Below are 19,532 nucleotides of genomic sequence, written 5' to 3' on the forward strand. Positions count from 1 at the left end.
TGGTGTGTGAAAATAATTTGTACTTTCAATGGATTAGAGTCATTAAGATTGCAGGATTGTTTAGGCCTCAATCCAGCCATGCCCTAATAAATTCCTTCTTTCTACTATCATTTAAATAACACAAACACATTTACTAATGGCACTCTTATTCTTGAGATGGACTCCAGAGTTGAGTGCACCTGCCCAAGATATTTGCACAGGGCATGAGTTTAGTTGTAGTTGTCATTGTAGTTTAATTTGTATGCCGCCCTACTCCCGAGGGACTCAGGGCGGCTAACAACCAAAGGGGGAAGGGGATACAAATAGGACAAAAGACAGACAGATTAAAAAACAACAACAGTCACAACATTTCAAGTGGGGCTGGAAATTCATCAGCCCCAGGCCTGCCGGAACAACCAGGTCTTCGTGACTTTGCGGAAAGCCTGGAGGGTGGTGAGGGTCCGGATCTCCATGGGGAGATCGTTCCAGAGGGCTGGAGCAGCCACAGAGAAGGCCCTCCCCCGGGGATTTGCCAGTCGGCACTGGCTGGCAGATGGAATTCGGAGGAGGCCTAATCTGTGGGATCTAATCTGTCTTAGGGAGTCCTCTTTGCTTCAGAACAGATCTCTCAGATGCAGCCTTCTATGAAAAGATACAAAACTTTATCCTCACCCAAGGTGCAGCAGTTAAGGGTGGGCAGAGAAAATGGAGAAACTGTGGTGATCACAAAATGGCAGTGAAGACTTAAAATTGCTTTTATTGTATCTCTTTCCTGCCATTTAAGTTTAAGTTTAAGTTTTATTTTATTTATATGCTACCCTATTCCCTAAAAGGGACTCAGGGCGGCGAACAACTTAAACGGGAAGGGGAAACATACAAGTACAAAATAGACATTTAAAATGACCAACAACCACACCTGTCGAGAGGGGAAGGGAGCTCATCAACCCCAGGCCTGCTGACACAGCCAGGTTTTAACGGCTTTTTGGAAAACGGAGAGAGAGGTGAGGGTCCGAATCTCCGCGGGGAGTTCGTTCCAAAGGGCCGGGAGCTGCAACAGAGAAGGCCGTCCCCCGGGTCATAGCCAGATGCATTGGCTGGTGGATGGAACCCGGAGGAGGCCGACCCTGTGCGATCTAATGGGTCTTTGGGAGGTAATTGGCAGCAGGCGGTCTCTCAAGTACCCAGGTCCAATACCATGAAGGGCTTTATAAGTAATAACTAGCACCTTAAAGCGTATCCGGAGACCGATTGGAAGCCAGTGCAGCTCGCGGAGGATAGGTGTAATGTGGGTGTATCGAGGTACACCCACAATTGCTCGCGCGGGCCGCGTTCTGGACCAGTTGAAGTCTCCGAATGCTCTTCAAGGGCTGCCCCATGTAGAGCGCATTGCAGTAGTCCAGTCTTGAGGTCTCGAGGGCGTGAGTGACTGTTGCGAGTGCCTCCTGGTTCAGATAGGGACGCAACTGGTGCACCAGGCGAACCTGGGCAAATGCCCCCCTGGTCACAGCCGACAAATGATGTTCTAAAGTCAGCTGTGGGTCCAGGAGGACTCCCAAGTTGCGAGCCCTGTCTGAGGGGCATAAAATTTCACCCCCCAGCCTGAGTGATGGAATACTAACCAAATTTTTGGAAGGGAAACACAACAGCCACCGGTCTTGTCTGGATTGAGCACAAGCTTGTTAACCCCCATCCAGACCCGACAGCCTCCAGGCACTGGCACATCACGTCGACCGCTTCACTGAGTTGGCACGGGGCGGACAGATACAACTGAGTGTCGTCCGCATATTGATGGTATTTTAATCCCGTGCCGTCGAATGATCTCACCCAGTGGCTTCATGTAGATGTTAAACAGGAGGGGGACAGGACCGAACCTGAGGAACCCCATATTCAGGGGCCTAGGGGCCGACCTCTGCCCCCCGATGAACACCGACTGCGACCTGTCCGAGAAGTAGGAGGAGAACCACCGAAAAACGGTGCCTCCCACCCCCACCTCTTGCAACCGTCGCAGAAGGATACCATGGTCGATGGTATCGAAGGCTGCTGAGAGGTCAAGGAGCACTAGGATGGAGGGATGACCTCCATCCCTGGCTCTCCAGAGATCATCGGTCAGTGCGACCAAAGCGGTTTCCATGCTGTAGCCAGGCCTGAATCTGGACTGAAAGGGATCCAGATAATCGGCTTCATCCAAGGACCGTCTAATATCATTTAGTGATATGTGGATTTTTATAGCCCACGTAATTAATCCTGCCCAAAGTGGCTGCCTCCCCTGCCTTTATGTGCTTCCCACCATCTCCATGTACACATTCTATATACAGACATTTTGCTAATGGAACATTCGTAGTTCTAATGTTAAAGAATCAAGATAGCTGAGCTGTCATAAGCTATGGAGCCATTTCCAATGTAATGCTCTGAAATTTCCTCAGAAAGCTTGTACAAATCATTTATACCTCTTGCTTCTCCATATCCCCAGGAAATATCTTGCTTCTTGATGGCAGAGAAGATTCTGAAAAACAAAAGCTGATGCTTATTGACTTTGAATACAGCAGTTACAATTATAGGTAAATGTTGCAACTCTCCTTGAATGAATAAAAGTACAAGCTTAACAAATGCCAGATTAGTTGTATGAATTGCTTTTTGTATACATAGTCTGTTTGCTGTTAATCCATCAGGATTACCATGTTTGCCTAAAAAAAGTTGTGGTAGATATCTAATATGGTATTTGAACATAAAGTGTTTGGCAAAAAAAAAATGGAGTAATAAATTTATGTTAAAACTAGCTAAATAAAATTTACCTATAAAGTAAATCTATTTCACAATGTTTGTAATTAATTTATGATAAAGCTACATTATAAGATAAATAGCAGATAATAGAAACTCTGTTCATCTTTATGAATAATTACTTAGCATGCTTTGTTGTGATAGTGTTCATGTTCAATTTGATACCTAAACTGACAGTTTTAAAATGTATTTGCATTGTTTAGAGAAGAAGGTATATCCTCTGAGATTTATAGGACATTAGTTGATTATTATATTAGTTTTTGCCAGAATAGTCTGATCATGTTGATTTTTGCTCTCAAATTTAAGTTTTTTCCAATGACTAAATAACATATATGTATATGAATATGTGTCTGGGTCGGAATTAGAGTTATAGTACTGATCCTGGGGTGGCAGCTTCATTTTGCTAAGTTTTCAGTTACTTGATACTACTATAGCATAAGAATTGCTAATAAAGATGGATCCTTATGTCATTTGGTCATTGGAAAATTTTTCAAAAACAAGATAGCAGGAATAATGTAATCTTCAGGCAGAAAAAGATTTAGCTTTTTTTCTGGTTAAAATACAACTCTTAAAAGATGCAAATTTTTGAGAATGAATAACAAAATGTAATATGCACCTGCCAGTCAAAGTGTATATATTAGAATAAATAGTTGATTTTATTTAATAGATTGAATTAGTTTTAACATCATTTATGAACTTTATTAGCCTTTAATGCCCAGAAGATTTCAACCCTGCTGGTTGATGAGGTTGATTAATAGTGGATTGTAACAGTTACAGTTGCCACTTATGATATCACAAATAGATGGATGCTATATGTAGGCCATCCATCTCTCACTGAATAGAATTCTAACAAGATGGAACTTAAGTTTCATCCAGCACAGCTCTTTCTATAATCCCCAAATTCTTAAGAATATAAGTTTTGGAGCTGAATGTATTCTTACATATTGATAATGTTTCCACTTTAGAGGGTTTGATATTGCTAATCATTTCTGTGAATGGATGTATGACTATGTGCATGAAAAATACCCATTCTTCAAAGCGAACTTCATGAACTATCCCACGAAGAAGCAGCAGGTAAGCAGTAAAAGAACTGTCTTGAGTTATAATGTTCTTTACTTTCAAATTGAATTTCATTTCTAAATTGTATGTACTCAACTTTAATCTGCATTCGCAGCTTAAATCTTGCCAATTGAATTTCTTAATCACATAGAATAGAGAACTATTGTCCTCCACAAATCGAGTTATTGAACTAAAATTCTCATAATCCTTCATTATTGGTTATATTGGCTGTAGAATGATATTCAAGTATCATCTAGAACAGTGCTTGTCAACCTTGGCAACTTGAAGATGTCCGGACTTCAACTCCCAGAATTCCCCAGCCAGCAAATGCTGGCTGGGAATTCTGGGAGTTGAAGTCCGGACATCTTCAAGTTGCCAAGGTTGACAAACACTGATCTAGAAGACTATAAATTCCCCAATTCTGTGGTAATTGTCTATAAAAAGTGACCTCTGTATTTTCAGCCTATGATCCTTGTAGGAAAATTAAAGTTTTCTTAATTGAGTGTACCTAGAATACATTTTCTAAATTTCATCTAATTCATCCAGCTAGTGAGAGGTACTAGGTGTTACAGTTTAGTAATATATTGGAGGGAGGCACAGTTTTCTCAGCTCTAATAATTGTTAAGCAAATATTGAATGAACTGGAATACAAATAATTAGATCTGGAATGAATTTGAAATGAATACTGTTGCTCTGCTTTTTTAAAAAAAAATTGCTTTGAATTAAACTGAAGTTCTAATAATTTATGTTAACTTGGTATGTTGGTGTTAAGCAAATCCATTGCTGTTCTGACAACACTTTTGTGCTTATAGCTCCATTTCATAACCAGTTATCTAGCTGCATCTCAAAGTGGATTTGAAAATCTGAGCCATGAAGATAAGTCCAAAATAGAAGAAGATATGTGGTTGAAATAAACAGGTAGCCTCTCTCTTCATTCAAAATTATATGTAATCCTGTTCAGAAATCTTCATTTCAGTTAATACATGTAGATTATATGCGACATTCTTCAGTGCTTAGTTTGGTATTTAATCTGAATTAGTTCTTACAGATGAGGTTGCTGATTATTTAGGTTGTAATTATTTTTCTAGCTGCATGATTTCATTTACTATCTGCTCTGAGAAAAATCTGGTTTGATCAGTAAGCATAGAAACATGACAGAGAAAGCTTCCACAGTTGAAGACACATTTAATACTAATTGAGGATACGTGATCTGTTCCTTGGATATCTCCTTGATGTTAATCAACATGCCTCCACTATTTTACTCTGATTAAAACTAATGGAAAGTGAATGAGCTACAAATCAAAATTCCATCCTGCAGTATTATTTTTATTTCCAAGAGTACCTACCTAGGCTTAATAGGGTTTCTTAGAAAATAAAAAAATAGCAGGGAACATCAGTTGAATGTTTTCTTCGAAATTGTGCATGCTTACCAGTCACCCTCTCTCTCTGAGCCCAACTCACCTGACAGGGTGGTGGTTGTGGGAAAAATAGGAGGAGGAAGTTGTGTTTGATGTTGCTACTTTGAATTATTTATAAAATGATAAAAGTGGAAATAAATAAATAAATAAATAACCCCCCCAAGAAATAGAAGCTTAATGGGGTATTTGGAAGGATATAAAAGTAGAAAAACAGAATTGTCTCTGCTTTGTTATCTTATACTTGATTATTTTAATGTTTCTTAATATTTTATGCTTTTTAGCCACCCAGAGTCATTTGACATGACATGGGCAGCAAATACATTTCATGAATGAATAGGAGGACACAGTCTCTCAGATAAATTATATGGGTGCTTGTGGCTAATAACACCTACTCTTATTAATTTGACTATGTAAAATTAGAGACCATATAAAGTAGCCTTTCAAATTATTAAGAGTCCAGGATACTGAGAGTTATCTTCTCTATAAAGCTGTTCATATCTAAAGGTCTATTAGAAGGAAACCATCTCTTTAGCTTTTCAGAACATGAGCAGCCCTTTTCTATTATACATTTTAGATTAGAGAAGATAACACGTAGCCTTCCAGGTATGAGGGGCTTCCACCATCCCACATCATGTATCTGTCTTGCCAGGAGTGGTGATGAGTTCAGTTTGGAGGACATGTATTGTCCACCTCCCTTTTATATTCTAGTCAAGAGAAGCAAGGGTGGTTTTGTGTTTGGTATCAAAACTACTGTGACCGTATTCAATTATGTTTTTCTTTGACAGGTTTGCTCTTGCATCTCATATCTTCTGGGGTCTGTGGTCCATTATACAGGCAAAGATATCATCTATTGAGTTTGGATACATGGTATGCCTTTTAAAAAGTCTCACATTTTTAAGCATCTGCGTCCTTCACAGCTGAGTTCTTATGTCTGTGTAAGAAAGAGTTGAGAAATTGGAGCTTTGTAGATTTTGCAGAACTTCTAAGGCCGTTCAGCATGGTCAACGATTGAGGAATGCTAGGAATTAGTTTTGTAACATCTGAAGAGTCCAGGCTCCCTACTGTCTCAGACTGATCTTAATCACCTCCAAAACCCTATGTTTTCAGCATTTAATTTAACTAAAAATCAGTTACTAACGATTGAGTATTTGCCTCATCAAGCATTTAATGAATGGTCCCCTGGTCATTAAAAAAAATGGCACTTGCTATCACCAGCAACTCGGCTTTGACTGCTTTAATGATACTACATTAAATGTTAGTTAACTATAATTTTGATTCTTCTTAGCTTGCCTTTTTAATTTATTTTCAAAAACTAGTTATACATATATAGGGCACATAAATTCAGTTTTAAATCCAGGTTGCAGCAAGAATCATTAAATAAGAATTGATACCTGAAAAGTATTGCATTTCCATCCTAAGTGATGCTAAGTGCTTTCTTAGCATCACTTAGAATGCTCACAACTATTTGTAAAAGAGAACCAAGTGTCATCATACAATAGGTCTGCATGAAATTTTAGTATAATGTTTGTTCCCTGAAATTGGGATACATTGAAGGAGCTTCAGTCCTTTTCAATTGTGGTATTCCCCCCCCTTAGGACTATGCACTCTCCAGATTTGATGCCTACTTTGAGCAGAAGAGGAAACTCAAAGTGTGAAGGTTGAAGACTGGACACTCAGTCACTGTAACTGTATAAGGAAGGCAGCTGGGCAGAAATTCCACTGTGCTTAGGCTACTGTAGTTGTAATGAAGGTTTTTGCAAATTCCAACTACTCGGATGCAATGCTGAAGACTGCACAAAATGGCTGTTTACCTTTTTTTACAGTTTCATAAGTCTCTGGAATGCAAATTGATAGCTGATGGATAATATAACAGTGCAATATCAAATGTTTTAAATCTAGAAGGTATTATGAGGGAAACCTTGAGTGTTAATGTGAACCATCCTTATTTCAAAAGCAAGAGTGTTAACTGTGGGTATCTATTTTTTTAACTAACATATTTTATTGACAATGCATTATATAACTACCAATTAAGGGGGAAGTTCCAATTCATTCTCATTCATATTCTCTCTCTCTCTCTCTCCTCTCTCTCTCTCTCTCTCTGCTCTCTCTCTCTCTCTCTCCTCTCTCTCTCTCTCCTCTCTCTCCCTCTCTCCCTCTCTCTCTCTCTCTCCTCCTCCCCCCTCTCCTCCCTCCCTCTCTCCTCTCTCCCTCCCCTCTCCCTCCCTCTCTCTCTCCCTCCCTCTCTCTCTCTCTCTCTCTTTCTTTCTCTCTCTCTCTCCCTTAAGAGGAAATGATTACACTGTGAATTTTTGCTGAAACCTGTTTGAGCAAAGATCATTGTTATGTGACAGATGTATGTCAGTCAGTTCAGAAAAAGACTGGTAAGCTAACACTAATACATACTGAAAGAACTCAAGAGCGTCTACAACCCGGCTTCTCTTTTCATGCAGTATCTTTCATTTTCTGGTATGTTGGTAGACAAGGCAATTCTGATACATCTCAAACTGGAGCATGCAAGTCTTTCTATTTCCTGTTAGCTTATTTCACAGTTTCAATCCAGGATATGCTAAACGTTCAGCAGCGGTCATTTGTATTGCATTATCTTCTCTAAGAAGTTCTCCAGGCTGATAGAAATGGGATGAGTGCCTTGAATTCTTCTAGCAGCTGCTTCTTGCTAAAAGGAGAAAAGTAGGAGCAAACGAAAAGCAGGGAGGAGCTGAGGGATGCTTGGGGCAGTAGTGGCAGGCTGGTGCCTTGTTGGGGGCACACTGCTCCTTGTTTAAAAACCCTGCCACCGTTCCAACAGTTAAGTGGATGTTGCTTGTGCAAAGAATCATTGAACTATGTATGTGAAAACTCGGATAAGTATAAGTTTTGTGAGGGTATCTAGAAAATGTATCTCCTAACTATTCTTTGATGTGCTTTCTGCTTAACTTGTATTGGACAAATAAACTTTTAAAGTCTTCTTCTTGTAATATTTCATTATTTCTTTGTCCACATTTAAGTCTTGAATTCTGTTTCCCCTTTCCTGTAGCAATGTGCTTGACTTGTACAAGCATCTTCGGTGACTTAGATAGAATGCCAATATGTGTGCGATGTTAACACACAAATGCCATAAACATATTTGCAGTTCATTACAGATAACCACAGCTAATCTGTCACCTTGTGCTAAGCAACTTACTTTGTTTAGTATAGGTTTACATAGTAATGGGTTGATAGTAATAGTAAATCCAAGATTGTGGTTTATAAAATAGAATGTATAGCTTATTGACCTTGTTTAGTAAACCGGAATTTATTATTGTTTAGAACTCTAAGCAAACCTCTATGGTTGCTATCTTTCTTCTCTCCCTTCTCTAGGAGTAATAATTTGGGTTTTTTTTTTAACCTTTCAATGCATAAAGGCTCTAGTCTGTAATTTGTCATGGATTCAGGTATTTCTTGATAGTAAAAAGCAAAAAGGATCTTCATTGAGTTCTTACCAAGATTTATGGAGTTAGTGAAATATTATGGGAGATAAATTAAAACAATTGTGGATGAAGGGTTTAACTTGAAATTAATCCAGAAAGGTGCTGCATTTTGAAAAGCTGGGATACTGCATAGCTGGAAGATGGTCAGTTGCTACCTTTTTACCCTTGACATAATTCCCAGCTTCTCTGGCAGATTTGCATAATTATGGTCCTTTTCTGAATTAAAAATTGGTCCTTTTTGAATTAAATATTCAAAGAACGGGACATGACATAAGGCTTGTATTATACAGCAGCATGACCATTGCTGCAGTAGAATTTCTCTGAGCCGTTTCCTCTGCCATCCATAAACACACTTGTACTGAAAACCAAAAGTGCTCTCCATAACTTCTTCCAGAACCACCATCAAAATTGCAGTGCATAAACGTGGAGGGGAGCGGGGGGGGGGGGCGCAGGGATTCCACTCTTCAAAATGACCATCAAGTCTTCCTGCCGATAACCTTTCCTTTGCTGAAAGCTATAGGTTTATGGAGGGAGTGGGAATCAATAAGAGTTTCAAGAGATAGAGTGAATAAAACTGTTTTAGCAGAGGGACAGGATTTGAGGACTACTTTATTACATGTTTAGGCTTACTCTCAATTGTTTGTTTTGTACCTCAAAATAGCCAGAAGCTGAATTCTAACGATGCAGTTTGAGGAGGCTCTGGAATCACAAAAAAAATGCTCTTTTCTATTTATTCTTGAATTTTGCCATTCCTTCATTGATAGCCATTTTGGATTGGATTATTTCAACTATAAATGCTGCCTTTTTAATCCTTACAGCTAAACCACTTTGGATGTCTGATTAGCGTATTAGAGAAAGAATAGCTGACATGGAAGAATCTAAATTACTGTCAGTTCAGTTTATTTTCCTATCCAATAATTCAACTTTGACTAACAAGATCAATGTCCAAAGACAGGAGAGATTATGGCAAACATGCTGTTAATAACACACATCCGTTTTAAATACAGAACAAATTCCATGCTTTGAGATTTTAGAATCAGTTAAATTATTTTGAGAAACTCTTGACACTTTTTTCAAATGAAAAAAGCCAAATCAATGAGATTATGATGAGGGAGAAAAAAGGAGTCCACAGAAGCATTGTGCAGTTTTAAAGTGAAACCCCTGTTGCAACCCCTAAACCGAGTCCAAAATTATTCAGCTGCACGCTGTTTTCTTCGGCTTAATGTATATAATGTGTTGAGTGCAATTCCTTCTATCAGGCTAACCTAGCAAAGCTCTGCTCAGGAAATTTCCAAGGAGGAAAAGAAATGATCTTTGTTCCTGCTTCCCTTGGCAGTTCCCCAGTCCCTGCCCACTCCCATACTTTCTGGAGGGATGTCAAAATTTTCCAAATGGATTTTGTAAACCATTTAAGGCAAAGAAGATCAGCAAAGTAATCACCTCTTTCTCTAGTTTTGTCAGTGAAAAAAATCTGATGGATGAAAAGCATCTGATCTTCCTGTTCCATATCTGTCATTGGACCTTGGCGATCCTATTTTTCTGAAAGCCACATGAAAAAGTGCTGTTGAGTTTGGTCCAAACCGATCCCTTAGATTTTGAAGTCATGGTGTTCTTCTGCCCTGGACCTCATTTCAGGTTTGGCACCATAGAAATAATTGTCCCCTGCTGCAAGATGATGTGATATTATCCTGACAGTAGTTCAGTAAGATTCTGCTCTTTATGGGTCATCAAGTATTATCTAGATTTGATTAATCAATTGGGCTATCACATGATTAATTTGGTGAGATTAGGGATTGTCTTCAGGGACATCCATTCTCCAGGATCCTGAATCCCTGGGGAAGCATTCTGGATCAAACAAAAGTATTTCAGCCATTAAGCAATAAGGAAGGTGGAAGGAGGTAGATTATTTGGGGGGAAAGGAAAGGGGAAGGGAGAGGTGAAGAGATTGAAGAACCAAAATCAAAGATTAAAATATGCTTTAGTGGAAAAATCCACATCTCTGCCATCACAAATTCTTACCGTTGTTTGTTTCCCTAGTAGAGTTAAATTACTTTTCAGCCAAATTAGGCAACCATGAATAAAAATCAGATATATTAAGGATTCAAATATACATGAATATGATAAATCTATTTTGAGATCACAACTTCTGCAATTTCAGTCAGTTTCCCATATTGAAACTTCTATTTTTCTTACAAGGGAAAAATTGAAGCACTGTGGGTACTATAGTCCTATATATTTTATCCAAGAGGAACCTAAAATTGCCATGGGGGATATAATCTGATTATCAGAAAGTGAAAATGTAAAAAAAAATCCCATGTAAGTGCTTTGTAATTTCCATTTCATGTCTAAATTAAGGATAAGATTAATGTGTCCTCAGACCAGATTAATTACTGCTGGGTCTATGGTTCCTACAGTGGTGGGATTCAAAAAATTGTACTACCGGTTCTGTGCCTGTGGCTTGGCGGGCGTGGCTCGATGGGCATGGCAGGGGAAGGTTACTGTAAAATCCCCATTCCTCCCCACCCTACTAACCTGCTTTCGAGCTCCATTCTCCTGTTCAGGGCAACAAAAGAAGATCAGCTGGGAGGCAGCAGGGATGGAGCTAGCCTATTTGCCGGTTCTCTGAACTACTCAAAATGTCTGCTACCGATTCTCCAGAACCTGTCAGAACTGGCTGAATACCACCTCTGGGTTCTTCCCATAGTTCTGAACATTTAAGGCAGTGTTTCTCAACCTTGGCAACTTGAAGACGTCTGGACTTCAACTCCCAGAATTCCCCAGCCAGAGAATGCTGGCTGGGGAATTCTGGGAGTTGAAGTCCAGACGTCTTCAAGTTGCCAAGGTTTGAGAAACACTGATTTAAGGTATCTATACATATCGGCTTTATAAACCTATTTAGTATACTCAATGTAGTACACATTTCTTGTTCAAATTAGCCAAACAAGCAATCTTTGTGTTTACAGAGCCACCTTTTAAACTGCTGGATTAGGTTTTGGAGTAGCAAACACAATGTCCTTTATTACTGACTGCTACCCAATTACTCTTTTGAAGTGTCTACGTTTTTTTCCCTCAGGCCTTCATCTTTTCTGCCTTTCCTTTTATCAGTTAAATCTGTTGGTTATTAGAATGTGCAGTTAAAGCATTTTAAAAAGCCCTACCAGCCTTCATTCTTGCTTTTGTCCACATAGGGTGACATAGATTTGCATTTCACCTATCACAGGAAATCCCACACTTCTCTTTTATGTCTGAATTCATAGCCATGCTTCAGAGCAAAGAAATAGCTCTGGAAGATACTGTACTAAAGTTACCCATAAAGTAACAAAGATGGAGAAGGAATAAATAATGAATGATCATCACTTGGAATGAAGCCAGACATTGAATAGCAAAAAAGAAAAGAAAACAATAATTTCCCATTAAATGAATGATGGCATAAATGTGGTAATAACTATCAGGATAAATGCCCCATAACATTTGTCATGTATAAATAGACCCACATGGAGATGGCATTGTTAAAAGATTCACGTTAGGCTGGTAGAGGAGAAGAAAGAAGGGCACATCAGAAGCAGTGGGAGAGGGTGTTTGTTACATTTCATTATAAGTATAAATGCAGGTGTTTTTTTTTTAAAAAACATCCAGTGAACTCTGAGTAACTATCACTTAAAGCCTATACAGACTGTGGCTCCCATTTAAAATCAGAAAATATGGCTGGTAGCCAGCCTCACTATTTTTCCCACCAGCTCTAATGAACCTGATTAGCTTTCTGTACATTCCATTTCTCTTCTAAAGCTGTAGGCAAGATTCTTCCCACCCTTCGGTTTGGAGATCTTGCCTACTTGTGTATTCTCTCAGAAGCAGCGGCTTCAAGTTCATTAATGATAAAGCCAGAAATTGAAGGGAGGGAACACGCACGGGGAGCAGCTCTGGCAGTTTCCTCAAACTAAAGTTCTTCACTGCCACAATGCCCATATTTTGTCAATAGGCCCAGTGACAGCTCAGCCTGTCTCAAAGCCTGTAGCACATAACCAGCCCTACTCTTTAAAATGCCATCCAATTCCAGTTCTATTGCTGCCATGGCAGAGTTTCAGGGTGGAATGGCACAAGGACCGTGGGAATCAGTAGAAAGGGGAATGGGTCAAGATGCGGAAGGTTCAATTAAACATACGTAGGTGCATATGTGTGCATTCACACACACATACACAGCATGTAAGTTTAATCAGAACAGAGCTGGAAGGGATGTTGGAGGTCTTGTAGCCCAGCCCAATGCTCAGGCAGGAGACCCTATACCAGTGACGGCGAACCTTTTTGGCATTGAGTGCCAAAAAGAGAACACTTCACGCTTCTCTGGGCCGTGAACAGGAAGAGGAGCTGCCCAGGGGGCATGCACGTGCCAGAAAATGAACTTCCGGTTTCCAGTGCAGTCTTCTGGTTACTGCCGCGCATGCGTACAAACCAATCAACTGGCCAGCATTCATGCTCACAGCGGAAAATGGGAAGACCAGCTCTTTGGTTTCCAGCACTGCCAACACACCAAAGGCCAGCTGATTGTCGCATGCGCATGCAACACCAGAAACCTGGAAGAGGAACAGGTGATGCCGCGCGTGCCAGGTGACATGGCTCCGGGTGACACTTTGGGTATGCGTGCCACAGATTCGCCATCACATCCCTATACCATTTTAGACAAGTGACTGCCCAGTCTTTTCTTTAAAAACTGCAGTAATGAAACATCCACAGCTTCTGAAGGCAAGCTGTTCCACTGGTTAATTGTCCTCACTATATCTATTTCGTGTCTTTCCTACTACTTCCTGTCAGAGATCTGAGCTGGAACTTGCCCAGCAAATCAGACTAGAATTAAGGTAAGACTTTATCTTGTTTGGGTATTTTTCAATCCATTCCATTTTTAGACACAGCAAGCTGTGGCACAATGCAGGCCAAGGAGTAGGAAACCAAATCTGTAATAAATTCAGACTGACAATCCTGACTGGCAGTGTGTTCCCTGCTTGACATCTCTCTGCATTAGGGAGAAGGTATCTGCCTACAGATAACCTTTGTTATTCCTACAAACCTTTTGCAATAAAGAACAATGGGAACTCATACATGTCCTGCACTCTTTGCACCAAGGTAAGGGCTGGTGTCCTTTCTGAAATTTCTCTTACTGAACTAATAAGGAGCTCAAAATGGACACATGGAATTTTGACACAAAGCCTGATTTAGACAAGGAAGACAGCAACCTCTTGCATTGCATTTAGAATGGCAGATTGACCAGCTGCTCCCCTGACAATTTACACCTGTCAAGATCTTCCTGAATAGAGCTACTTACTTTAACATGTAGCCAAAGGACATCACACCACTCCTCCCTCTCTAGGAGAAAAGCTTTGTTCTCTTGAAGCAGTTTGGGGAGGAAAGAGAGAGACAGCTAATTAGGTAACTACTGTGGCTATGAAAGATGTTTCTGGGCTCTGATAAAAGTCTATGAGAAGCTAGGAAACAGGCGGCAGATATAAAATGTCCTTTGAGTTTCTGGTATCAGTCATACCAGAATCTTTACCATATGGAGAGCAACTGTCCAGGGATGGCTGCTATAGAAAAAGAGGTGGAATCAAATACTTTCAACTCAAGTCAGAATCTATAAACTGAGAGCACTGGGTTCATGTTGGCTTTCAACAGAGTCACAAACAGGACAATGAGACACCCCTGCCTCCTCAGGTTTAAGCTCTAAGTCCCATCCCCACCTCCACCTTAGTCACGAGAATGTGTAAGTTATGACAACTTGCAGCAGAATGGCATAAGATCAGAGACACTGTAGGCTATGCAAAGTTTACAGAACTGAAAAGAGTGTCGCAAGTGGCCAAAACCAAGCTATAAATACTGCACTGAGTAAATTTCATAAAGCTTGCCAGACTCCTTGGAGAGGTTACTATCAGGTTTTTCTACTCCTGATTCCAAACAGTTGCTTCAAAGCAACTGTTTTGCTGATATCAAAATCCTGTTCGTTACGAATAACTAAAAGTGAAAACACCTTAACATGAATCCTGAAAGTAAGCTTGACTGAGCAGGAGCAATAATGGAAAAGAGTCCGTGTGGACGTAAGTTCTGTAACCAGCTAATTTGAGAGGACCGGTGTGGTGTCCTGTAGTGATGAACGCATTGAGACACTGGAGTTTAATACTCTCTCTCAACTTTAGGTAGTCTATATCAGTAGTGGTATTCAGCAGGTTCTGACCAGTTCTGGAGAACCGATAGTGGAAATTTTGAGTAGTTCAGAGAACCGATAAATACCACCTCTGACTGGCCCCGCCCCCATCTATTCTCGCCTCTTGAGTCCCAGCTGATTGGAGGGATTGGGGGATTTTACAATATCCTTCCTCTGCCACTGCCCACCAAGCCATGCCCACCAAGTCACTGCCACAGAACTGTAGTAAACATTTTTGAATCCACCACTGGTCTATACAAACTAACAATCTGCTGCTGGAGTCAATTTTGCGTCACTGAATATCTTCCTCATCATCCTTGGTAGAAATAGAAGTAGAAAATAAATCATGATGGGCACTGGAAGTATAGAAAAGTCCTCTCCCTCTGAAAATTCAATATGGCCAGCTGATAAAGGACGATCAATCCTGCTATATAGGCCTGTTCAAAAGTATCTCATTCCAACCACATGGGTTTACAATCATATGATATAATTTCACTCATGTCCCCGAGTCACTGAGTCACTGACAGCTGACTGAAATACCTCATGAAGCTGCTGCTGGACAACTGCACCTCAGGTATGTGTGAATCAGCTAGAAGAGTTGCTTCATTGTGAAAACTTGCTTCATAGTTTTTCTTCTTCTCGTGCTTTCAACATAACCAGGAACTCAGAGAATGCTCATTATGAATAGTCGTCTGGATATGACCCAGGCCAGAAAAGATATTTCTCTCACTTAAAGGAGTGCAACTAAACTATACCTTCTCTATATTGTCTTATGTTCAACAAGTACCTGTTGTGTCACAGGTGGGTTTCAAAAATTTTTACTACCAGTTTGGTGGGCATGGCATGTAATTGAGTGGGCATGGCCAACATGACATCATTCACGCACACTCAGTCACATGACCCCTTCACCAAGCCATGTCACCAAACGGTGGCAAAAAGTTTTGACGGGGGGGGGGCCCTCCCGGCTCACTGGAGCTAAGGGAACGCCTGCAACTACCTAGTAAGAAAAAAAGTTTTTGTCCTCCCTGCCCCAGGAACACTCTTCAGCTTCAGCAGGGCGGTGGAAATCAAAACACTCCTGTTTATGTGAAAAATGGGCAGAAAATGGGCTGTTTTTCACAAAATGGAGGCATTTTTGCCTTTCCCCAGTTCTGCTGAAGCCTCAATTTTTGCAAAAAACGGTCCATTCTCGAGGCCGCTCTGGGACTGGCATGCACACCACCATTAAAAAGGGGGGGGAAATTACATTTTTTCAATGAAGATTGTTCTGCACATGTGCAGACAGAAAATAAAAATGGCGGCACTCAGGATAGAACCGGTATGGTCACGTGTCGGCTGAGTTACTACCTATTCGGCCGAACTGGGCCCAAACAGTAGGAATCCACCTCTGTGTTGTGTCCTTTTCCACTGCTCCAAGACCAGGAACGTCCTAGGAAACAGTTGAATAAAGGTGGTGCTTCAATACGCTGTCATGGCTGCCATCTTGGACTTTCTTTATAACACCCTGTGAACATTTTGTCCAATACATACAAATCACGAGTAGATTTGTTCTGTTGTTTTCTTTAATGAGACTTTCAGCCGAACTGGAGGTCTGCAAAGAATCACAACCCAAACAAGCAGATTAATGAACACAATCCCAGGCAAACTTTAATCATAATAATAATCAAATATACTATGCTGATATTCTCAGAGGAACACTTATTCTCAAGCAGGCTGTTTACACCAGTGTTTTTCAACCTTTTTTGTGCAAAGGCACACTTTTTTCATGAAAAAATCACGAGGCACACCACCTTAGAAATGTTAAGAAAAATGTAACTCTGTGCCTATATTGACTATATATAAAGTAATTTTCCCACGGCACACCTTACCTATGTCACGGCACACTAGTGTGCCGCGGCACAGTGGTTGAAAAACACTGGTTTACACAATGCTTAGCACTCTGTAAGTGGCACCTTTTAAGCAACTTTAATTGTCATCTCAAAATAAATCTCAGCAGCATCTGATTTACTCGTACTTGGATGAGTGGAAGACTACTGCAGATCCCAGGATTGCAGGCTAAGAAGAGGAAACAAAAGTCAGGAAGGATGAATCACTCTGTTATTGCTTTTCCAAGAACCCATCAGGAACCGAGCTTGACTAAGGATGTTATTATCTTGACAATATTCTAAATATCCTACTGTCCATTGTGTTGACTTACTTTTAACAGATTTCCTTAAACCTGTATTATACTTGCCTAAAAAACAACCTCACCATAAAATCTCAAGCAAAGTGGTGGGAGCAGTTCAAGTCACAGAGTACAATGTTCTTTAACAAGAGGCCATAGTTTCTACTTTCTCTGCATGTCACCCATTGGAGATACACCTTCTGCCCTCCCCCTCCCCCAATGTAAAATGGTATTAACTGCTCTGGTAGATCCCAATGGCTTCCACAATGATTTAACGTCTGGACACCAGGATGTTGGTGGGCAGAATCTGAAGAATTATGGAAGAGTCTACAAACGTTCCTTTTAAAAAGCATCTGAAAACATTCTTCCATAAACAAACAGGAACTAATTCAAGATACTGATTTACCAAAGAGATGGGAAAAAATGATTCGCTCATAGTAAATGGATATTGTAATTGAACTAATATGTCCTTATATGTTGCACTTATAAGTTCGAATTCTTTGCATAGAGCAGGACATCCATTTTTTACTGATAAGGTACTTGTAATCTGTCTCACATATGATCTACATCTGTCTTCCCTTTCCTCCCCATTTCCTCTCAAATCACACAAATTTTAATCCTATATCTATCTAGCTGCATCTGACGACATGACCTGTAGCTCACAAAACTATTATTTTTAATGAATTTGTTAGTCTGAAAAATGCTACCAGACTTTTTTTTTAGCTATCACAGATTAACATGATTCCCCTACTATGTTTACAAAGTCAGATAATCATTAGTATTTACTTACATGACCTCTGGAATAATATACTGAAATATCACGTCCTGGTAATCAGTAGAAGATTTTTTTAAAAAAAATATCCATTCATAGAATAGGTGAAATGCATTGCTTTGAATACATTGGATAAGTGGGAGAGTAATTTACTAAGGCTTGTTATAATTAGTTGCAATTCCTTTGATGCTGGTGATTCAACTTGGGTGATATTAACTAATTAATGGATTAATGTCACACTACATTGATTTATATAGTTTGCTCTTACAGCAAATCTATCAGTTCCTGATAATTTTCCTATGCACAGGATGCTGTTTTTCTACTCATTCCCAGGAAGTTTTAGATTCTAAATTCTTGTCACATTTCCTTTTGTGCATTTTTCCTTAGTGATGTCAGTTGGTACAGAATACTATGCTTTTGTTTTCTGTCCCACCACTGTGCCTGACTCAGAAGGCTCCCTGATGGCTTTGTTCCCTAATCTGAAACATGCCAGAGAAGATATTTCTTCATGAGGACTTCACACGAGATTTAATTGATAAGATGGGGAAACCTGTAGGCTGCTGCAGAGATTGTTGACAGTGAAAGGCAGACGTATATACAGCCGCACACCTTTCCTTGACCTTGGAAATAAGATAAATGCAAATACCCCACACTCCATCTATAAGCCAGCTTGGTCTAGTGGCTAAGGCACCGAGCTAGAAAGTGAGAGACTGTGAGTTCCAGTCCTGTCTTAGTGTAAAAGCTGGCTCAGTAACTTTGGGCTATTTAATCTTGGCCCAATAAGGTTGTTATGTGGGGAAAATAGGAGGAGAAAGGAGCATCAGACTTGTCTGCTTGACTTGTTTATTGAAAGTAATAAAAGGGTGGGATAAAAGTAAAAAAAAGCAAGAATGTTCTTCATTTTTCTAAAAAAAGTTAAAAATTGTTTACTTTCTACCTCATTAAACAGAATCATTCAAATTAAAAAAAAAACCAGTTCTTGCCACAGTACTGGCTTTCACTATAAAGAGTCACCTAACATTTCCCTGATATTTAGCCATGAACAAAATTTAACTTGATGTTTGGCAGCAGGGGTGGGTGGGGAATCTAGAGTCCACCTGATTCATCATTTGCCCTGGTTTCTCTATTTATATAGACTCTGCTTCCATCTTTAGCCTAGCAATTCAGGGTCACTGAAGCCTAAATTCAAATACCATATGTTTATTTTAGCCTGATTGCCTTTCGTAGATTCTTTCCATACAATTGATCTTTTGTACTCTTGAGAAATTGCCCTTGCACAATGAAATGAAAACAGATAGTTCACTGCGATCCTGGTTCCACTTTCAGCCTCAGCCGCTAAATACCGTATATACTCGAGTATAGGCCGAGTTTTTCAGCCCACTTTTTGGGCTGAAAAAAGCTGCCTCGGCTTATACTCGAGTCAGTGAAAAAATTTGCCCAAATGGAGGAGAAAAAGGGGCGCCCCTTTTTCTCCTCCATTCGGGACCCAGTGGAAGTTCCTCTGCGCGAGGTGAAATGGCCAGCAGCAGCCTCACTCTCCTGCCGTGGCTTCCGTTTCAGTCGCGCAGAGAACTTCCACTCGCTTCCCGGGCTTGTGTTCTGATGAGGGGGAAAGAGAGGACTTTCCTTACGCCCGCATGAGAGCTGGACGTAAGGACTTTACCCCATTGATGAGGCGGGCGGCGCGGATTGTAGCAAGGACGGC

General features: G+C 40.2%; 1 protein-coding gene across 1 annotated transcript in view; it reads left to right on the top strand.

Moving 5' to 3' along the window:
• Positions 1–7,364, top strand: part of CHKA (choline kinase alpha) — a 33,783-nt gene extending 26,419 nt beyond the window's left edge. The window contains 6 exon segments of the mRNA XM_032221150.1: positions 2,450–2,537; positions 3,723–3,831; positions 4,629–4,716; positions 4,719–4,734; positions 6,020–6,101; positions 6,830–7,364. Coding sequence (XP_032077041.1) covers positions 2,450–2,537; positions 3,723–3,831; positions 4,629–4,716; positions 4,719–4,734; positions 6,020–6,101; positions 6,830–6,889 — 443 coding nt within the window. The 3' untranslated portion in view covers positions 6,890–7,364.
• Positions 7,365–19,532: the final 12,168 nt, after the last annotated feature.

The sequence above is a fragment of the Thamnophis elegans genome, chromosome 1, assembly GCF_009769535.1.
Source record: "Thamnophis elegans isolate rThaEle1 chromosome 1, rThaEle1.pri, whole genome shotgun sequence".
Lineage (NCBI taxonomy): Eukaryota > Metazoa > Chordata > Lepidosauria > Squamata > Colubridae > Thamnophis > Thamnophis elegans.